The sequence below is a fragment of the Falco rusticolus genome, chromosome 2 (assembly GCF_015220075.1).
Source record: "Falco rusticolus isolate bFalRus1 chromosome 2, bFalRus1.pri, whole genome shotgun sequence".
In the NCBI taxonomy this organism is placed as follows: domain Eukaryota; kingdom Metazoa; phylum Chordata; class Aves; order Falconiformes; family Falconidae; genus Falco; species Falco rusticolus.
The window spans coordinates 118,752,939-118,772,417 of NC_051188.1; the positions used below are offsets into that span (position 1 = coordinate 118,752,939).

At 43.3% G+C, this 19,479-nt stretch overlaps 1 protein-coding gene across 17 annotated transcripts in view; it reads right to left on the reverse strand.

Moving 5' to 3' along the window:
• BBX (BBX high mobility group box domain containing) overlaps positions 1-19,479 on the reverse strand; it is a 145,779-nt gene that overhangs the window by 59,897 nt on the left and 66,403 nt on the right. For all 17 annotated transcript variants that reach the window (XM_037378247.1, XM_037378245.1, XM_037378249.1 and 14 more), the window contains 2 exons: positions 5,798-5,968; positions 3,986-4,228 (listed from right to left, as the gene is read on the reverse strand). In XM_037378247.1, coding sequence (XP_037234144.1) covers positions 3,986-4,228; positions 5,798-5,959 — 405 coding nt within the window. In that variant the 5' untranslated portion in view covers positions 5,960-5,968. The remainder of the gene's footprint in view (positions 1-3,985; positions 4,229-5,797; positions 5,969-19,479) is intronic.

A 19,479-nucleotide genomic window follows, 5' to 3' on the forward strand; every position in this document is an offset into this window, starting at 1 on the left:
AAAATGCATATCAAATGCAGGGACCGGATCCAAGTCTCAGACAGACACTCAATATTGATTTCGTGACTACTAGACCAAAGCCTAAAGCAAAGTGATAGGTTCTGCTTGCCAGGTCATTAGAAAACAACTTAAATGAGCAGTAATAAGAGAATGCAGAAGACAGTAGTGGAGCTTACTGCTTCCCTTCATCTGACCAACTGCACAGTAAACCAACCTAACACAGCCACCCTACAGACATCTCTAAAGTCAACAAGTCCCTTTCAAACAAAAAATTTTAAACATTAAGTCTTTAACCTGGAATTCAGGCACAGCCTGGCAGGATCATGTCCTGAAGTTCCAGGAAAGATAAAAAAGCAGGGGATATGTTTGTGGGATGATGTACCATTTCTGTTTTGTGAAAGCCTGCAGAAGGATGCATTATGCAGCGGGACTGGTGCTACTTCAGAGCTGAGCTTCAGAACCATGCTGCACTGCAGCACACACCCTGAGTTGCTTTCATCATCAAATAAAAAAAAATATTGTTTTCTCCAGTGTGGTATGAACAGGAGCTCACAAGTGGATTCCAGCAGCACCTCAGGGTAGCAGTTAGCACGTACGTAACTTTACATATATGCTTAAATCCCACCAACTGGCTATTAAATGTCGTGTGAATCCCAGAGATCTAACAAAAAAAAATAATCCCCAGAACATACTAGAAAGCTACATTAGTTTTGACTCCTGAAGGATGCCAAGGTTTGCATTACACGTTATGGTCCCCATGTCACCTAGTGAACTTGCCAGACTCCAGCCAGCAGGCCAGAATGTCTGTCCCCCACAGCCTGAGGTGCTGCCAAAGCAGCAGCATCGCGGGGCCAGCAGGACCCCGGCACCTGCGGAACCGCTGGCCGAGCGCTCACGGGGAGAGGCACTGGGCTCTGCCATGCAACCACAGCAGCCTGGACTTACCAGGCTGCATCCTACAGGAAACAATCCTGACTGCCCCGATCTTGCCAACACCAAGACGTATTTACAAACAGAGTGTTTTCTGTTTGTAAGGGAAAGCAAGGGAAACAGAGCTTGAACAATAAATAATCTCACTGGGTATTTTCCAAGGCAGCTGAATATTCCCAGTAAGCCCTGTAAGAGTTAACAGAAGAACAGTACCCCTATTATTGCAGTAACTAAAAATGCTGGAGCATGTTTATGAGTGGCCAGAATTCACTTTCCCCTTGACGAAGGGAAACGCTAACAAACAGCAGGAACACTCACGGTTCCACTTGGAGTATTTATCAGCTACCGGGCTTATATCCTTGACAATGAAACTTTCAAAGTTCAGTTGATCTGGGAACTCTGCAGGATACAAACAGAAAGCCTGCTCCTAAAAACACCAGCAGAACCTGACGCGGGGCTCTGCAGGCGCAGCGTGAGGTCTCCAGGGCAGGTGTTGCTACAAAAGACCATAAACCGCAAGACTAAAAATAGAGGGAGCGTGGGGCCAGTTTTTCTAGGTAATTAAGGCACCCCAAGGTGGAGGCAGGTACATAATGGGATTTTCCAAAAGTGTCTAAATGAACTATAGACCTGATTATCCTCTCAGTGGGAATCAGGGATAGAAGTCCCACCCACCAGGAAACCTCTCGTGATTCAGTTTGCCAAAATGTTTGGGTGCCTTGCTATATTCCAAAATCCTTGCATATATCTAGATGTATTTAAGCCAATATATGAATGCGTTGATTTGCACACTGCTGAGATAATGTCACCTCTGGTGCTAAGCAGGTAAGAAACCGAAAGCTTCCTGCTTGATGCTTAATCTAAGCTAACTGGCTTTGCAAGCTATGGCTTCAGGTAGCAAAAACATTCTCAAGACCGCAGAACAGCAGGGGTGCTAGCTGCTGTAGCAGCGACCACTTCTCTCCGGCCATCTGTATCCCTGGACTCAGATGCTCAGGGCACAGAAGACATGTTTGGGGGGCAGCAGGTATGACACGGGCCCTTTGGGAGGTGGCAGCCCTGCCAGGGCAGCATAGAGGCTATGTGGTGAAAACTGGAAGTCAAAGGGCGCTGAAAAGCTACATGTAAGTAACAGCAGCTTATCCCCTGTATTTTAAACCTCAATAAGCTTAGACATACAGATACTCAAACAGAAGATTATTGGCACAATGGTAATTTTATGCCCTTTCAGAGGCATTCACCTTCTTGACATCTAAATGAGCTCTCCTTAGGAAAACTTAGGAAGAAGAAAAACACCAATAAGTGGTTCACACTGGAGTTGACATTAACATTTTTTTGACAGGCTCAGCAGTAAGCCTAATGACAAAAGCAGGCGTTAAAACAACCGATCCACACACAGAGAATAGGTCTATTGGTGAAGAAGGCCCGAATACATTCAATAGCACATTATAGTTGCTAATTATTGTTGTAACATAGAACTGTTTAAAGAACAAAAATTACACACTATCTCTCTTCTACACATTCTTGGAACTAGCTGTAACGATGTAAACTACTTAGATTTATTGTTTCACTTCGACCTTGAATATGCAATTTGTTCTTCATGCCAAGAAAAATAAATAAATCACTGCAGGAGCAATGATTTCTACAACAATATGATTAATAGTTTCAAATCTGTGGCTTCATACAGAAGTTCTGCAATTATTTTCATTCTTAATGAACAAGTTTCCTTCAGCAAGACAAAAGGCTAAGAAAACCAGTCACACCAGGTTTGTTTCTTCCAAAAATTATTTCTTCATTTTCATCTTTCCTTCCTTTGTATCTGTGCTGGATCTCCTAATTGCCTTTTCCCCACAAGAAGCATCGCTAATTTGTACATGGGAACGCAGAACAAATGAGGAATGGCAGGACAAAGCTGAGACTCAAGTATTTCAACGCTGTGTCACAGACGGGGAGCTACAGAGGTACCACAGACCTTCAGAAAGGCCCTGCCATGCAGAACAGTTTGGTTTTCCTGGGGATCCTTTCCATGCTCACACACAGTGCGGAGCAGCCAGGGCTTATATACGCATGTTAATGGCTGCAGCTGACTCAGGTGACAGGGCAGGCACAGTTAATAGTTCCCCTCATTGTTACACAGCTGTCTGTACTTCTTGTAGTGCGCTAGGCATTACCTGACAAGTGAGAGTAATTCTTCCTTCTCACTGGCCCTCCATTTTTTTTTTTCTAAGACTGAATGCAATGGTTACCCGTAACCTACATCACGCAGGTAATCACAGGGATCTGTTCTGGGGTGATGTTATCAGCCCAAGTAACTGGCTGTGTGTGTTTCACTCTGCTATGGGTATTCGCAGCCGCCTTGGGGCCAGCTTACCAAGCAAGCTGCTTCTTAAAAAGCCTCATTTAAATTTTAAGTTGACATAAAGATACTTTGTGAAATATGGGGATAAATCTCTTTTCCTTGCTCCCAGTTAAAGGACTCTACGTATTGCTCTCAGATTTCGGTACTGGTCTCTGTGTCACCAAAGGTTACTCTATCAGAAACAAGTTAACAATACCTAGGGAGAGTACTTCATGTAATACTAATAATTCTTTAATTCTTGAGCATCAAAGGTAAAAAGGCACTATATTAACTATACTTTTGTTTTGGTCCACCTGTATTATCCATAGCAAATGCACAGCTTGAGCTAAGTGTCCCTAGTCAGCTGACACTCAGATGTGTGTTATCATTTTCAGTGGCCATTATCCACACACCACCCACATGTTAACACTTGCACTGCAGGAATTACCAGGTGGTACCTATCACAAAGTGCATATATTTGTACCAATGACTACTACAGCCAGGTTTGCTTGTCAGACCAATTTCTTTTCATTCTGCTCCAAAGGACCAAGTGAATCCAAGCAAGAACAGCAGCTTCTCTGAGCACGATAATCCCACGGGTGAAGCCGAGGGACTCGGGGAAGAGGAAGACCCCACAGAAAACATTTAATACACAGAGAAACACAAGACAACTATGTAATGAACTCCATTTACATCCACCACTCGGATAGAACATACCTCCTTGGCCATGTCAGTGTATTTCTGCTTTTCTTTTGGATCTAAAACAGCCCACCAATCTGCCAAGATCTTGGTTGCGCCACGGTTATCGAGGCGAGGGTGCTCTTTTCGCACGAGAGAGCGATGGCGTTTGCAGAACAAGAGAAATGCATTCATTGGTCGGCGAGCTCGCTGCTCTGAGGACTCGTCATCTTCGGTTTCATCAGCATCCTGCTCTAAACCGTCAGCGCCAAGGAGAGGCACCTAGCAGAACCAAAAGGAAACGGGCATAAACTTGTTATCCACGCTTCTCACAGAGACTGAGCACCTGTGTATGCTGGATGCGAACGAAGGAGACGCAGAGGGATACACCCAGCTGCCTCCAAAGACCATCTGTTCCACCCAGAAGACCTGGAGTTCTACACCAGATCCCACCTGACAGCCCAAGGTTCCTTTGCACTCTCCACAAGACTTAAACTCCGACTTGCAAGTGGAGCAGATTTCTGGGGACCACTCTCTAGTAACAGTCCTAAAGGTGCTGGAGGGAGGAGATCCTTCCTAGCCCCTTCCTCCAACCCAGAAGTCATCTCCGGGGGATGAGGTGAGCAGAGTTACCTTGGACCTCAATCGTGTGACTGCAGCTACAGAGTGCACTGGCAGGAGAGTGCACAGTTAACAGCTGTTCCCCCCCCTCCTGCCCTTCATTACTCAGCCTGCAAGCTGTGTTGCACTGCAGCCACTGCCCAGCTGCCCAGCTGGAGACAGAGGGCAAATCTCAACAGAATACACTGCCAAAATCTGCTCTCTCCACTTACAGGCCAGTGCATCTCTCCTACAAGGGCACACCACAGAAGACTAGTTCCAACTGAACAAAAGGAACTGCTGTATGAGACAGAAAAGCATCTGCTACCCAACTGCAACGCTGCTCTCTTATACCACACGGAGAAAGTGACCTGTAAGGCCAACAGAAAGCACTGTTAAGAGCATCAGGCTCCAACTCGCTGCTCCTTATCCTTGTCAAGGACACCCTTCCTTAACAGCATGTGCCTCAAGGCTGTCTCGTCAGCACTGACCTCCCCCTTCCCGCCTGAGGAATGCATCAAGGAGATGCAGATATGATATCCACACACTGGAAACATCATGCCTCTGCAACCCATTCCCTTTTCCTGTAACAGAGGATGAGTCTAACTGTACATGTGTGAGGCGCCACATTGTGGGGTCCTTATGATAAAAGGGTAAGGCCAGCGTCTTTGTGCAACACCGAAATACCAAGCATTGAACCAGAGACAGATTATTCTACCCATGCTCTCAATATTCTGGAACAAAAGTTAAATTTTACATGCAAAGACAGTAAAAATTGACAGCTTTTCCCTTGTTTCTCCCTTTTAATCTCTGTATTTTTTTAATCTTAGGGGAAAAAAACCCCACTTATAAGCTTGGTATGTCCTCAGAGTCATTAAAAGCAGATGTCAAGCACAGGCTAACTTCATATCTAAAGTAGACAACTAAAAAAACATGTGAAAAACCCACCTTGAGTAATCAAGAGTGCGATGCGCAACATGTTATTAAAACTACCCCATTAAAACTCTTACAGTCTAACTCTAAAATAGAGAGTTTTGTCCAAGATTTTAAAAGCATGATTGACAACTGACTTTTTATTTGTTATTTGCTGCTTGCCTTTATAGCCTATATGGGCACAACATCACTTCTTTTTATTGACTAGGTTTGTTCACAAAAAGAGAACATCAAGAAGCAAGCACACTAAAAACACAGCTAGGGAGAATCTGACCACACCATCAGCCTTCTACAGCCAAAACACGCAATGAAGTCTACCTTATCAAAATCTTCCTCTTCTTCTTCCTCTTCCTCCTCTTCAGAGAAGTCAAGGAGTTTCTTGGCAAGCAGGGGATGCCACTGAAGACACTTTCTTTTTGGTCGCTTCCCAGTTCCTTCTCCTTCTGTCGAATGATCCTTATTCCTACTACTGCCTTTCATTACGGTGACCTGTCATGCAAAAATAGTCGTAAGTTCACAACAAACCCTTAGGTATAAATGACCAGCATATAGATACTTAAACCACTGACAAGTACATGAGGCACTAGTGCAAGACACTCAGAAGTTTTTGGCAAGATAATAAAGATTTATTCCAATTATCAACAACAGCATGGATGTATCTTTTCCAATCTTAACATTTCCACCTAATGCCCAGATTAACTAGCAACATACAATTTAAGAGCACGAAGCAAGGACACCTGACAGCCCAACTCTCAAATGTGCTCCGATCGTAAGGATAGCAGAAAAGCCCTCACACACCACTAGTCAAGTGAGTGAGAGACTCCACAGCTCTCCCGCACCTGTGTCTACCGTAGTTTTCCATATTTTGCCACTAAAAGTGTCAGGATATCCCTCTTTTTAGCGGTGGAACGTATCGCCAGCTACTCATCTGTTAATCATGCGCTTATATATAGCGATGTTGATGCAGAACCCCATGACACGATGAGCTAGGATTTCCCAATGCCGCTAAAAGGTGCAATAGGGAAATCTGACTCCCTGCCTAAGAGAAGTGAGTTTTAATACACAGATTTGAAGCAAACAAACAGAAAGTAGTTACCCTGACACTTCCAAAGTACTCATCAACCACAGCCCCCACACAGCAAACAAAAACCATACGCTGAACCAAGTGCGTGCAGAAGGTAAATCATATTTACTTGCACACCTGCCTTGTGTGTATCCTTATTTAAGAAATACTACAGAACTACCTCTCAGTAAAAATACATGCTTAACACATGCTAACTACCCATTTAAGGGATGGCTTAAGAGATCTGCTACTTAAGTAAGGGGTAAATGAATACATTAATAAATAAACCCAGCACATCACATCCAAGTACCAAAGCCTAGAGCAAGCAAGTGCTGCCAGCACAGTCTGGTCTCTCTTCACACTGTGTAACGTCAAGGATAATCCTTACAGGAGTATGGCTGGCTTTCCAAGAAAGTGATGCAACCATCAAAACAAACTGAACCTGGAGAGCAGTTAGCCAGCTAGATCTTTATAAAGCCGACAAAAAACGATGAAGTCTCACAGGGGCTTCTTGCCAGCTTGATAAAGAAGCTGGGCTAAGTCCTGGTCCCACCAGCAAAGCCAGAGGCAGCTCTGTTGCTGACTCTCAGGAGAAGGGCATGAGAAGAGGTCAAGCCTTGTAACTGCAAGGCCATGTCACGTTTTTGGATGCTGCTTTCTGGAAGATGTGTGCGCTAGTATTTCATCCTGCAGCGGCAGCAGGGAAAGCTGAATCCCTCACCAGAACCATCCACACAGCAGCTATAGCCTGGACTGCCCTGGCCACACTCCTCCGTATGCCCTGCATTCAGCGACCGCTCAGCCTGCTTTTGGCTGATCTCTTCTGGGTGTGTTTCTTGCTGGTTAACTCACTGGCATTTTGGCAACGTGCCCTTGTTTGCACCAGAAATATGCATACGCAGCCGCTTCCCCCGCCAGCTCCAACAGCACAGAAAACTGAAGGACCTTCAGATACTGCTGGCTGGAGGAGACAACCCTGAAGGAAGCAGGTTCAGAAAATTTAACCTCCATTTAAAAATGGTATTTTCCTGGATGTCTATTAGATTCTGTTAGTTCCCCCCTGCTCACCAGCAGGCCCCCACTGGTGAAGGATGCCCTGTAAATTCACGGCAGCTTGCCATTAAGCTGCACGCTTTGTCCCCATCACACCACCTCTACCTTGAGCACATATAAACTTTGATTCTACGGCACCCGCTCCTCCGGTTCATTTTCTGTAACCAGCTCCTGCCTTTTCAGAGATACTATGCGGCACAGAATCAGGCACCCTTTCACCTAGATCTTTGTCCCTGACTTGCAAAGTGGATCCAAACATACAGAAACAGCTTTGGCTTTAAAAGAGCATTGAAGTATGGAAAATCAAGGTGCAATCCAGTATTGTGAAAAGCAAGTTTGAAATCATTTCTATCCCACCATGACCTCCACCTCATACCACACCGCACCACACTCCCTCCCTCTCTTCCTAAAGTGCTGAACCACCATTTGCTTTTGTTTGGGGTGGTTTTGGACACAAATCAACAAAGCAGCAGAGTTACCGTTTGAGCAGGAACTTCAGCTCGTGTGGGTAGCAGAGGTCCATTAAGTCTCGGAATGTGTTAAATGATAGAGATCTGCTTATTACTGTGATCAATAAGTGCGCGGATTACGTCTCAGCAGGATAAATACACTACAACAGGGAGTCCGCTGCTCCAGCCCTTACCACTGACTTATCTTGGTGAGCTAATCCTATGGGTTCTGCCTACAGGCACTCCTAAGTAAGCTGAGTATTACTGATAGCCTTCTACCGCGTTAGTGTGAAATTAAATTAACATTTGAGGAGTGCTCCACGATCCTCCCTTACAAGGCTCAGCTGAAGTCTCAGGGCTATTTCAACAGCATTGCCTTTAGCTGGCACCTCTCTGCCTGCTGCCTTTCGAAAGATGAGCAGAAGAAAACTTCAGAGGACTGAAGCGATCCTGTGGTGTATTTTAGATGTGCTCTCCATCGCCCCCGAGGCCCTGCCTATGCTCTACGCCGAGCTTGGCACGGCAGCACAGACCCTGGGCACCGGTCACCCTGCAAATCCCCAAGGGGCTCTCAGGACATTGTCTTTCTTTAGTACCACCCAGCTCCCAAATAATATTTTGTTTTCCATGCATGAAGGCTAGGTATTGAACACCCAGTTACTCCTGAAATACAAATTAACCAAAGGTCACTGCACATTAGTGCTGAAATAGAAACATACATTCAGCTCTAGGAATTCAAGTGATGTTCTTTAGGCTGCTTTCTTAAATCATGAACCGTTTCACCCTAGCTGTCACCCCAAAGCAGCAGTGCCACCATAAAGAGGCTTTTTAGCAAGATGGGCTGTTAGCCCACCAGCTGGACAAGCTCAGGAGACCCAAGGCCCAGAGCAAGACCCTGGCTGTTACACAGGCGCACTCGCTACAGAAAGACAGGCAGCCGCTCTTTGCTTTGCTTCCACTTCGCAGTGAATCTCTGCCAGGGTCAATGACAAAACCCCTCCTGACGTAACCCCGCTGACAGGAGAACTGAGGCCACAGGCTGACTTCCAACTTTGTTTTTACAGTATGGCTTGGAAGCCCCCCACCCCTTCAGTGTGTTGAGCTACATACTCTATCCTCTGCGCCCTTTCTTCTCTCCTATAAAATAGGGGGCCATTCATAGCGTGGACAGATAAACTACTTCAGCCCCTATTTTTCAATACATCTGTGTTTCCAAAGCCTTTCTCCCCATTTTTCCTTATCCAAGTTCTTGTAAGTTTTGACCCACATTTCAGAGACTTTTTTGGTATTCACTTTTTGCTGATGCCTCTCTCCATCATATGCAGGATTGGCATAATGAAAAATGTTCTAATTCTCTATTACATCACATGAGACTTTTCCTCTTAAAAAATGGATGTTGACAGAGTGCAATGAACTTTTTTTCCTTGGGATTGCTTCATCTTCCACGTTACTACACCACACGTCATGGACATTTTTGCCCTAATTGCTGATATATTCACATACAATTATATAATTATGAGAGAAGCTGTGCCATAAAAACCCAAACAAGAGTCAAATGCGAAACTCAGCAAAACAACATGGGCACTTTCATTCATTTTTTTTGTATGGAAGATTTTGGCAAGACATAGCGTAACTACTTAAGACACTCCACGGCCAAGTTAATGTATGTATGACTAAATGACAGTGGATGTTTTACTGGCATCATCCACTTGTTGAATGGCAAAACATCAATGGAATCTGTTCAGTGGACTCTTCAGATTCTGTTTATTTATCTGATTTTTTTTCCCCCTTGACACATCATCAATGGCATGTTAGCTGCTTGCTTTGTATGGGAGAGGGGAAGCTGGCAGCCAGAAGCAAGCAAAAACATGAGCTCCTTCTCTCCCTCTCAGGGATCCCTGAGTGCTGGCAAGCATCCCTACCAGCCAGCTTTTGAAAAGAGAGCTGGCCTTGGACCCTACAAGAAGCGAAGCATGCGTTTACTCTTGGCAATGAAATAGTTCCATAGCAAGTCACAGAACAAGCCATGGGCAGCCTTTGCAGGATTTAGGGCTTAAAAGTATGGAAGATACACAGCACGCAAAGTGCAAAATTTGCAATAACTGGAGTTTATAAACCATATCACATACAAAAGTAATTTCTTCTACACTTTCTAAAAATATCATGCGTCTTCTAAGGCATATGTAATGGCTATTAGAGGCTAGTAAGAGGAAAAACAATTATAACCAGCTAACAAGATTTTACAAGATATTTCTCAGCTTAAGGATGACAAAAAAGTGACAAGACACTAGGGAGAAAGTAGGAATATTCCAAGAAGACGAGACAAAAGCATGGACAGTTTTGCTTAAAATGAGCCACATATGCTCTGTAGCATCACCAGAGGATACCTGTCAGGGCTGACATTCATGATCCACTGACAGCAAGAGACACCCTCAGGGCGATGTTCTACACCTGCCTTCCGTGCAGACACAGATCAAACGTTACAGAGCTATTACACCAGTAAAAATTTGAACAATATTTTTTTCTTTTTCTTTTGTGCCCTGATTGTATTATTTCCTTTCTGGTCCTGGAAACATTAATCAAAGAATTACAGTTTTCTTGGATGTCTTATAAATCTGTATACCAAATAGGCTTCGGGGGGGGGGGGGGGGGGGGGGGGGGGGGGGAGGGGGGGAAAGATTCCTCAAGAAAAGAGCTAGATGATGCAGGGAAGCAGGGGAGAAGAATGATTGTTTAGAAACATATACTGTAAAAAGCTATTTCCATTACACAACTGTGCGCAGGTCTTCACTTTTTAAAGTGTTCATTAACAACAAGTGTTTGATTAGCTTCATTAATGTTAAGTTTTGGGTTCCTCCTGTCTTCCTCTGTTATTTACAAAACCCAATACAGACAGATGACCGACTTCTCTCACCCCACGGCTGATCTGTCAGTGAGAATGCTGCTAGGGCTTGTGCTCAACAAGCTGCACTCACTGGGAGTTCCCCAAACTACGTCCACAAACACCAAAATCCTTATAAAGGTCTGCAAAAGTAACCGAGCGCTGTAAGGCACGTGCTGTGATACAGGCTGGAAAGAAATCCAATACCTGCAAAGGCAGAACCCCAGAGGTGCGAACTGTGACTATGGTGCAGTCCCTGCTGGAAGTTTCTCCGTGGAAGAACGGCTGAACTTCAACAACGCTCGTCCTGCTTCCATGAGGACAGTGGAAATGAACTTCTGCTGTCCTGTCACCTTCAAACCACATTCGCTGGAGTCCAGCTGGACCCTCAGCTGACTCCATGGGGATTACTGGTACCAAGGAGCAAAGGTGCAAGTGGGTTTTCTACACTTTCTGCTCGGTTTTACACAACGGAAATCCTCTACTATTTTATAACAACAAATAACAAAAAGAGAAAAGGGGACCGAACTATGACACTAACGGCTTGGTGTTTTGGGGGCCACCAATTCAGTAACCTCAGCGGTTTCCACAAAGAAGCAAGGGACTGAGAAACGAGTTCATATTCTTCCAGATCTAGTGGGCTGAAGATGTATTTGAATTTTCAAATAAAAGCAAAAGGATATTTCTGGCAGTTAAATACACCTACACAAATACAGAAAGTTTTTGAAAAAATAAATTTCTTTTAGCTCTGGAGTAACCGAGCATTTCTATAATGAAGGGCAAGAACTACTTGGCACTAATTACTGACCAGTCAGTGAATATATTCTTTATTGCTTCACAGCAGAAAGCCATTAATGAGCTTTCTAATTTTCGGAGATGTGATGGTTTAATGGGGGACATGCTGAGACTCAATGGAGTCCTGTTTGCGAGCAGAGGTTTGGGACAGACTGTCACCACATGGAGCTCTTAGCAACACAACAACAAGTCTTACTGAATTTTTCATGACACACTTTTCTATCTCCATAAATAATTTTAAACTATTCCTTACTCTCTTAAAACTCAGATCTGAGTTGCTTGCTTTGTTCCTTAATACATAAAATTAAACACTAAGATCATCAAATGTCAACATCACTTTTTTGCATTTTTTTTTTAAGTGAACTTTTCATGCCTACCAAAGAGGAATAAAAGCAACATATAGTAAAAGTCAATAGATTTTAAACTTCAGCTCTACTCTTTCCCTGCTCATTCACACATCCACAAGAAATAAGATGTTCTTTGGGGTTTTTTTAATGCTAAGAAATAACCAGGTTTTGTCTAGCATGAAAAGCACTTGATAGTGAACAACTGTACTCACCATTAGCATGGTATCAGGATGCTTCAATTAAAAAAAGGAGGGGGGGTGGGGGGTGGAATCTGTTGCTGGTGTTCACTTGCCTTTTTTTATGCACGTCTTAGTTTTGGTTAATACCGTCCTAGTTAATTCTCCAGCAAGAATGTTTGTAAGCACATTTCAACTGCTAGCTCTTTCCAAATCTGCTTTTAAAATGGGAAACACACAGACAGCAAGCGCATGTGTTGGCATAAGAAAACCTCACGCTGAACAAGCAAACCTCCTGCATTCAATACATAAAAAAACCTTGCCTATTCGGTGCAAGAAATACGCTGCCCAGATGCACTTGTGTCACCATTTCAGGCAACTGTGTTTTAAAACCTGTCCGTGAGACTTAAGCATAATACAAGAAATAAAGCTTGAAATGTTATGAGGAGATATGTAATCTACTGCAAAGTCTTTTAATGATGATTGAATTTCTCATTTGTTTTTCTTTCTAGTTCTCTTTTCCCCCCTCTTTGCAACATGAAGAAATATAATAAAATATTACATATTTTACTTTGTAGGGAGTTCTGCAGCCTTTAAGAATCTCTTCATTAAAATAAGTGAAAGACAGGCAAATCCTGCCCTTGAAAGACACACGTAGAACTGGATCCTGCACAGTGCAGGAGTAAACGGGTAAGGAAATTGGAAAGACAAAACTCAGCATAGGTCTTGACTGTTGGGTTTTCCTTACGCCCCTGCCAGAGAACAAACACAGCTAACTGGACCTTACTCAGCCAACAGAATATTTCAGCTAAAACTCAGCCTGAAATTCAGGATGTAACCCAAACGTGGAAGCTGCATCAGCTACGATGCTGGAAAACCAGGGTGTGAGTGTATCACAGCTAGGCTGCCAGCAAGTGCTTGGTGTCAGTAAGGCAAACTGCTTGTCAAACTACAACTTGGGAGTTTTAGTCTAGAAAATACACTAAAAAAACCCCAAACCAATCAGTAAAAAGAGATGGAAAGATGGGGGTAGGAAAAAGAAAAAAAAAAAAGTGAAACAAGGGCAAAGAAAAGAAAGAAGCAGCAAAAGGACAAAAAAAAAAATAAAGCTTTGTGAAAACTAGCATCATTTAGCTTGACAAAGACAAAATAACAGGCTCTGAATACATAAAATACATCAGCAAATATTCTATTTTCCACATCCGTAATGCAGAGCCCAAGCGGGCAGCCCATGCTGACGGGAAGGAAAAGGGTGGCCAAGCCCTGGGACACGCTCCCTCACCAGCAGCGGCACTGGGCACCAGGGCCGTGCATATCGGGGGGTCCCCCAGCGCCCTGGACCCCCGCGGCGGCAGTGGCACTGCTGAACGCACCACCCAAGGCATCACCCCTACATGCTAAGCATCAAAAGGTTTAATCTGATTACAAAAACTAAGTGGTACATGAAATTTGAAATATGTAACTAAAAAAAGTATTTTAGAAGTGTACTCAAAACGTACTGAATGCAAGTAGGATGGTCGGAGAGAGTTTGGATAATCCAAATGCCAATAATTTGTAATAATAGTAACAACAAACCAACAATAGCAAGAATAAAAAAAATAAAAATAAGTAATAAAAATAATAAGAGACCACCCCTCAGCTCTCAGAACCCAAAGTCAAATTGAAATTGTCTATCAAAAAGAGAGATGGCCTGGAGTTCTGCTTACAGCCTTCAAAGGGCAAAACCCTCTGAATGGAAAAAATAAAAATAATAATAATAAAAAAATCAATCTTTTTGACTTGCCACTCCCAAAGCTTCATTTTTATCTTTGATTAGGAGGCACACAAATTGCAGTAGGGTCCAGCCATGGCAAAACCACAGCCAAGTGCCTTGGCGCAGCACGGCACACAAGAGGCGACGTTCCTGCAGCAGACGTGGCAGGGCGAGCGCAGCTGAATGGGAAAATTGTTCCAACTCTCCTTTTCACCTCTTGTTGATTGTGTCCTAGTGTCTTCTAGAAAACTGGGACAATGCAGCTGTGTCCACCGCCACTGTAAGCCATTCTAAGGTTTACCATGTGCGTAACGAAGCTTTCATAATAAAATTCAGTCATAATTACCACCAGTGTCAGGGGAACCATATACAGCTGTATGAGCAAATGAAAGAATTAGTTCCTTAATCCATATTTAATAGGCCATAAAATATCCTTGCACAACCTGGTATTATAGTGTGTCTACTCTTGCTCTCTTCAACTCAAGTACAATAGGCTAGCACAGTTGTCCAAACAACCCCTCGAAAAAGCTACTACCCACGGCTCCTATGGAAGAATAATCAAATTAATGGCTACAGACAGTATTTACTCAGCTTTGCTCATCTTCAAAATTATTAGCTCATAAATCATGGCAACGTAACTCTTGTGTACCTCAGAAACAACAATAAAGAAGCTACATGAAAATTCTAAATAAAACAGGGATGTGCAATGATCACTGACAAATACCATAAGACTGACTTGATAATAAATTCCTACTACTACCTTATTTTCTGAAGAATCAAATTGTCAGCGCCTCCTTCCATCCTCTCCCCCTACCAAGAGATAATGTGGGTAAAGCAAAAAATTTGTGAAAAGTAAATCCTTGCAGTCTGTTCCCTGTCTGACCCCCCTCTACAAGATTCTGGGTTAATTTCCAAGCTACTGACCTCAAATAATTCTAAAAGAAATATTAAAGTAGCAACACTTTGTCAAAATACGTTGCATCTCAAATTAGGCATAACCCAAGAAGGTAAACAGAGTACCAGGGCAGAGCAAAATTTTGTTAAAAAAATGGATACAGATCTCTTCTCCCAAGTAACAAGTGATAGGGAAAAGAGGAAACTGCCTCGTGGCACCAGGGGAGGTTTAGATCGGAAATTAGGAAAAACTCTTCCCCAAAAAAAGCTGGCACAGGCTGCGCAGGGCCGTGGCTGTCACCGTCCCTGCAGGTCTCCAGCAGCCGGGCAGCCGTGGCGCGCAGGGGCAGGGCCCAGGGGTGGGCTTGGCACTGCTGGGTTCACGGTGGGACTCGATGACCTTAGGGGTCTTTTCTAGCCTAAACGATTCTATGACAAGTAAGTGGAGAACAAACTAATTCACATACATTTATCAGTTATTCATACATTTCTCTTCTTTCTAAAGGCAGCATTTTAAGCATCAGGAATGAGCTTTTAATGCAGACCAGACTCCTTAGTGCAGTGGTTTTATTTGATCACAGAAGAAGGAGACTCAGCTAAAGGAACTTAGAATTTTGGAAACACCACCATCTCTCGGAACTAGGCAGATCCATATAAAATCCTTTTTAAGTCTATCAAAATTTGTAATGAGATTGAGAGCAGATGTACTACCTCAATACACAATTTTAAAGTGCCATCTAGTGGTTACTCTCCTTTTTATTTCAATTTGGTATTTGAAAATAAATAAGTTTTTCCCACTTTTAAAATTTTAAGAGTGTTATTTCTACCACTTACTGGTATTTTATTATGTGACTCTTGGTCCTCTCGTGGTAAGTAGATGCTTAAATTAAGCCTAAGTTTAAGCATTCTGATGGACTGAATTTGGGACAGGAGAGTGCAGATTTCAGGACTAAGGAACTGGAAGAAAAAGGGGCAAAAATATATCTTATTTTTTCTTATATTCCATCGTACCCATGGAAACAAAAAAAGGCACAAATGTCAGTTCATCATTTAGAGCTTTTTCAGTACAACTTAATGACTACTTATCACTAGAAAATTCTGAACATGTTTAAGTCGATAAGCAATCAGGGCCTCAACTGATCATATGAGAAAATCCTGCAGAATAAAGCATGTTCTAAGCATCCCTCCCATCAGATAAAGCCAAAAATTCACCGTGCCGCATCAAGAGGTTTCTGGTTTACACTCAGCTCAACCTGTGATCTCACACAGACCCAAACATTTGATACTCAGCCAAGTTTGGTGACTTAACCGATTAGTCTCGTAACGGGAACAATCACTTCAGGTCTTCTGCCTCCCACCTCAAATATCCCATTATTCTCCATGTGTAAGGAGTTGGGCTGATGAGGTACCCCGAAAAACTACTAAATGCGCACATGCAATACAGTGTGCCCCAGAAGGCACCAAACCTGTTGTGCATGCCATGCAGACAACCTGTACGAATCATGCTAAGCACATCAAATCCTGAATTCAGTGCACATGCAAAGACACGCACGTGTGCTTGTATATCCATCTGGAAATCTCCAGACAAAAATATGGAAGTCAGCATCAGATAGCTGAGCAACCAACAAAAATATCCGGGCTTCTTTATAACGGACCTCTGAGAGCCTAAAAGGAAGATGATCTGCTTCTGTAACACAGTTTGATACAGTTACAGATATTAAATTGTATGTATATTGCTATCTATCTCTATAAAGTAAGAGTCTGAGACAGAGCTGAAGTTAAAAACATACTGTTACTAAACATCCTCTTCTATTATATTTCTACTGCAAGACTTGTTAGCTACCTTTCTGTGGCAGAATCAGATTCACTAGGGGAAAAGAAATATTTAAAAATGCTTAGCCTTTATTCATTCTGTCTTGAATCTAGATTTTAATCACTTTAATAAAAAGGTGGGAACATTGATATCATCCCAGTTTTTCCAGTTAGGCAAGAATCTGAGAGATGAAGTCTCTTGAAAAAAGCTCAGGAACAAATTTGTGGTCAAACTGGGAAGACAGTCTGTAGCTCAGATGCCAGCCCCTGCTCCCTTCTGCCATCTCTCCCTTCCAGAAGATGTAAGCTGAGAAATTAAAATGAAAACTTTCACATTCAGCAATCTTTTTGTGCACTTGTTACCTGGGTAATTACTGAGACGTTAAGCGTCCCCAGCAAGGGACGCTTCAGACCCACCTCCCGGTGGGCTCCCCGGAGCCGCAGAACTCAGACTCCAAGCGCACACCAGAGCCCGAGCATGCCCGGTGCATCACCCCAGCACCACACTGCAGGGAGGAGTGCGCTGGGCAACCCAGGTTGCTTGTGCCGACAAAACACTGCATGGACAAACCTGCAAGCATCCTATTTCAGACTCCAGTGCTGCCTCCCATTCATAACACGTACAAGCCCTTAAATGCACCATGGAACGTGTCTACCTGATTTGGGGCTTATCCAACAACCTCAGCATAACAATCCATATACAGGTCCTGGAAAATTTACAGGATACCTCCAAGCGATTAGATAAAAAGCAATGCAAAGATCTGGAGATGCAGGCAAACACAAAGCTGCCCCTGAATACAAGAATGGGTCATAGACAATGCCAGAAAGAGCAATCAAATTTTGCAACACAGAGATTTAAAAAAAAAAAAAAGGAATAAACAACACTACTTAAAAACCCCTGAAAAGGAAGAGTATTAGCTTACTGCATGTCTAGTCTCAAAAAGCAGCCTCAGCTACTCAGCAGATTAAACTCTCCTTTTAACACCCATCAAAATAATTTTAAGTCCCATAGTTCCATATCTCATTGCCTAAACTATTGCACTTTGCTATTCAATTAATCCATTATATGGTACGTGCACTCAATTTGGAAGGCAGGGATGCTTTGCCCTGGATGGCTACTAGCCCTTTTCAGGATAAGCGCATTTTGTGTGTTCTCCCAGGTGTACACCCACTCAGAGCCCATGCACCAAACCGATGGGAGCCAAGCGAACAAAGCACCTCCCCCAGGACGCAGGATGCCACCCAACACCAAGCCTAAGTCTATGGCTTTTTTCATGCATGAAATGTAGACGCAGCTGAAACGTAAACTAAAATTCTGCATGCAGTCTTAAGCGACTTTATTTGATGGAAAAGGTCTAAAGGTCAAACCCACAGAGCTTAAGACAATTAAGAAGGAAAAAAAAATTACTGTCTTTCATACAATAATTTTAAAAACTGCTTTAATTGAAAGCTACATGGATACCAGTATGAATTAGAAAATCCTGTATAATGGTAAACAATATTGACAAATCTCAGAAGCGTGTAACTGAACGCACCCCTATGTAACATCCGGCGTTTCACTGCAGCGTTACAGGCACATTCTCCTGGGGCCCAATGGATGTTGGCCATGAATGACTTCAAACTCCTGGAAGAAAACAAGCTACCAAGAAAACCTGTTCTTTGCTGGGAAGGTAGCTTTATGCCGTAAGACAGAGTGCTCAGTTTTTCTTTAAAAATCTCTCTCTCAAACAAGCTTCAAACTAAACCATCGAAAGTAAGCAGGGCTGTAGACAATGCTCCCATTCTTGAGCCATATGCATGCTCACTAATGTTGCAAAAATGCATCACCACCTCGAGCTCTGCTGAATATAACAGTCTCTTTTAAGGAGAAAGAGACTTGGCTCATTTTTAATTCATGGAAAAACAATCACATGATTCAGCAGTGTCCACTTCAAAAGACTGAGAGCCAGGAATTTTACACAAGCTGCATGTGAAGGATTTATGGCAAATATGTTTGCATTGTTCCCCTTAAAACTAGACAATGTAATTAATTTTCATGCACTAACAAACTATTATTTCAAGAAAAAGAAAATATTAAAGACTACATTCATAGCACCAGGAGGATTCTAGTCCTGCTCAAGGCAGGGCTAAACTTCAAAGCTGGGTCACGCTACTCAGAAGCCTGCCGAGGGATGGAGAACCCACCACCTCTTTGGGCACCTGCTCCAACACCTTCACAAGGGAAGGTATTTTTCCTCATGCTCAACCAGAATTTCCCCTGCTGCAACTTGTGACTCCTGCCTCTTGCCTGTCCTTTCACTGTGCACCACTAAGAAGAGTCTACCTCCATCTTCTTCCCAATTGTCCTACAGAGAGCTGGAGTCATTTGGAGCCTTTCTCAGCCAAAACACAACCAGCTCTTGCAGCCTTTCCTGGTATGTCATGTGCTCCAGACCCAACCTCAGTAGTTAACTGTGCTCCCTTCAGTTCTTTGGTCTCTCCTGTATGGGGGTCCACTGTCTCAGAAATGCAGAGTAGGCAAACCCCTTCTTCTCAGCCTGCTGGCTATGTTCTTGCTCACACAGCCCAGCCTTCAGTTTGCTTCTGTGGCTGCAAGGTCATGCTGCCGAGTCCTATTCAATTCACTGATACTGAATTAGGATCCCCAGGTCTTCCCCGCAAAGCTGTTTTCTGCCTTTCTTTTTGAACTTCACAGGGTTCCTGTTAGCCCTCTCCAACTTTCTGGAGATACTTTGAAGAGCAGCTCTGCCCTCCTGCACATCCACTACTTCCACCAA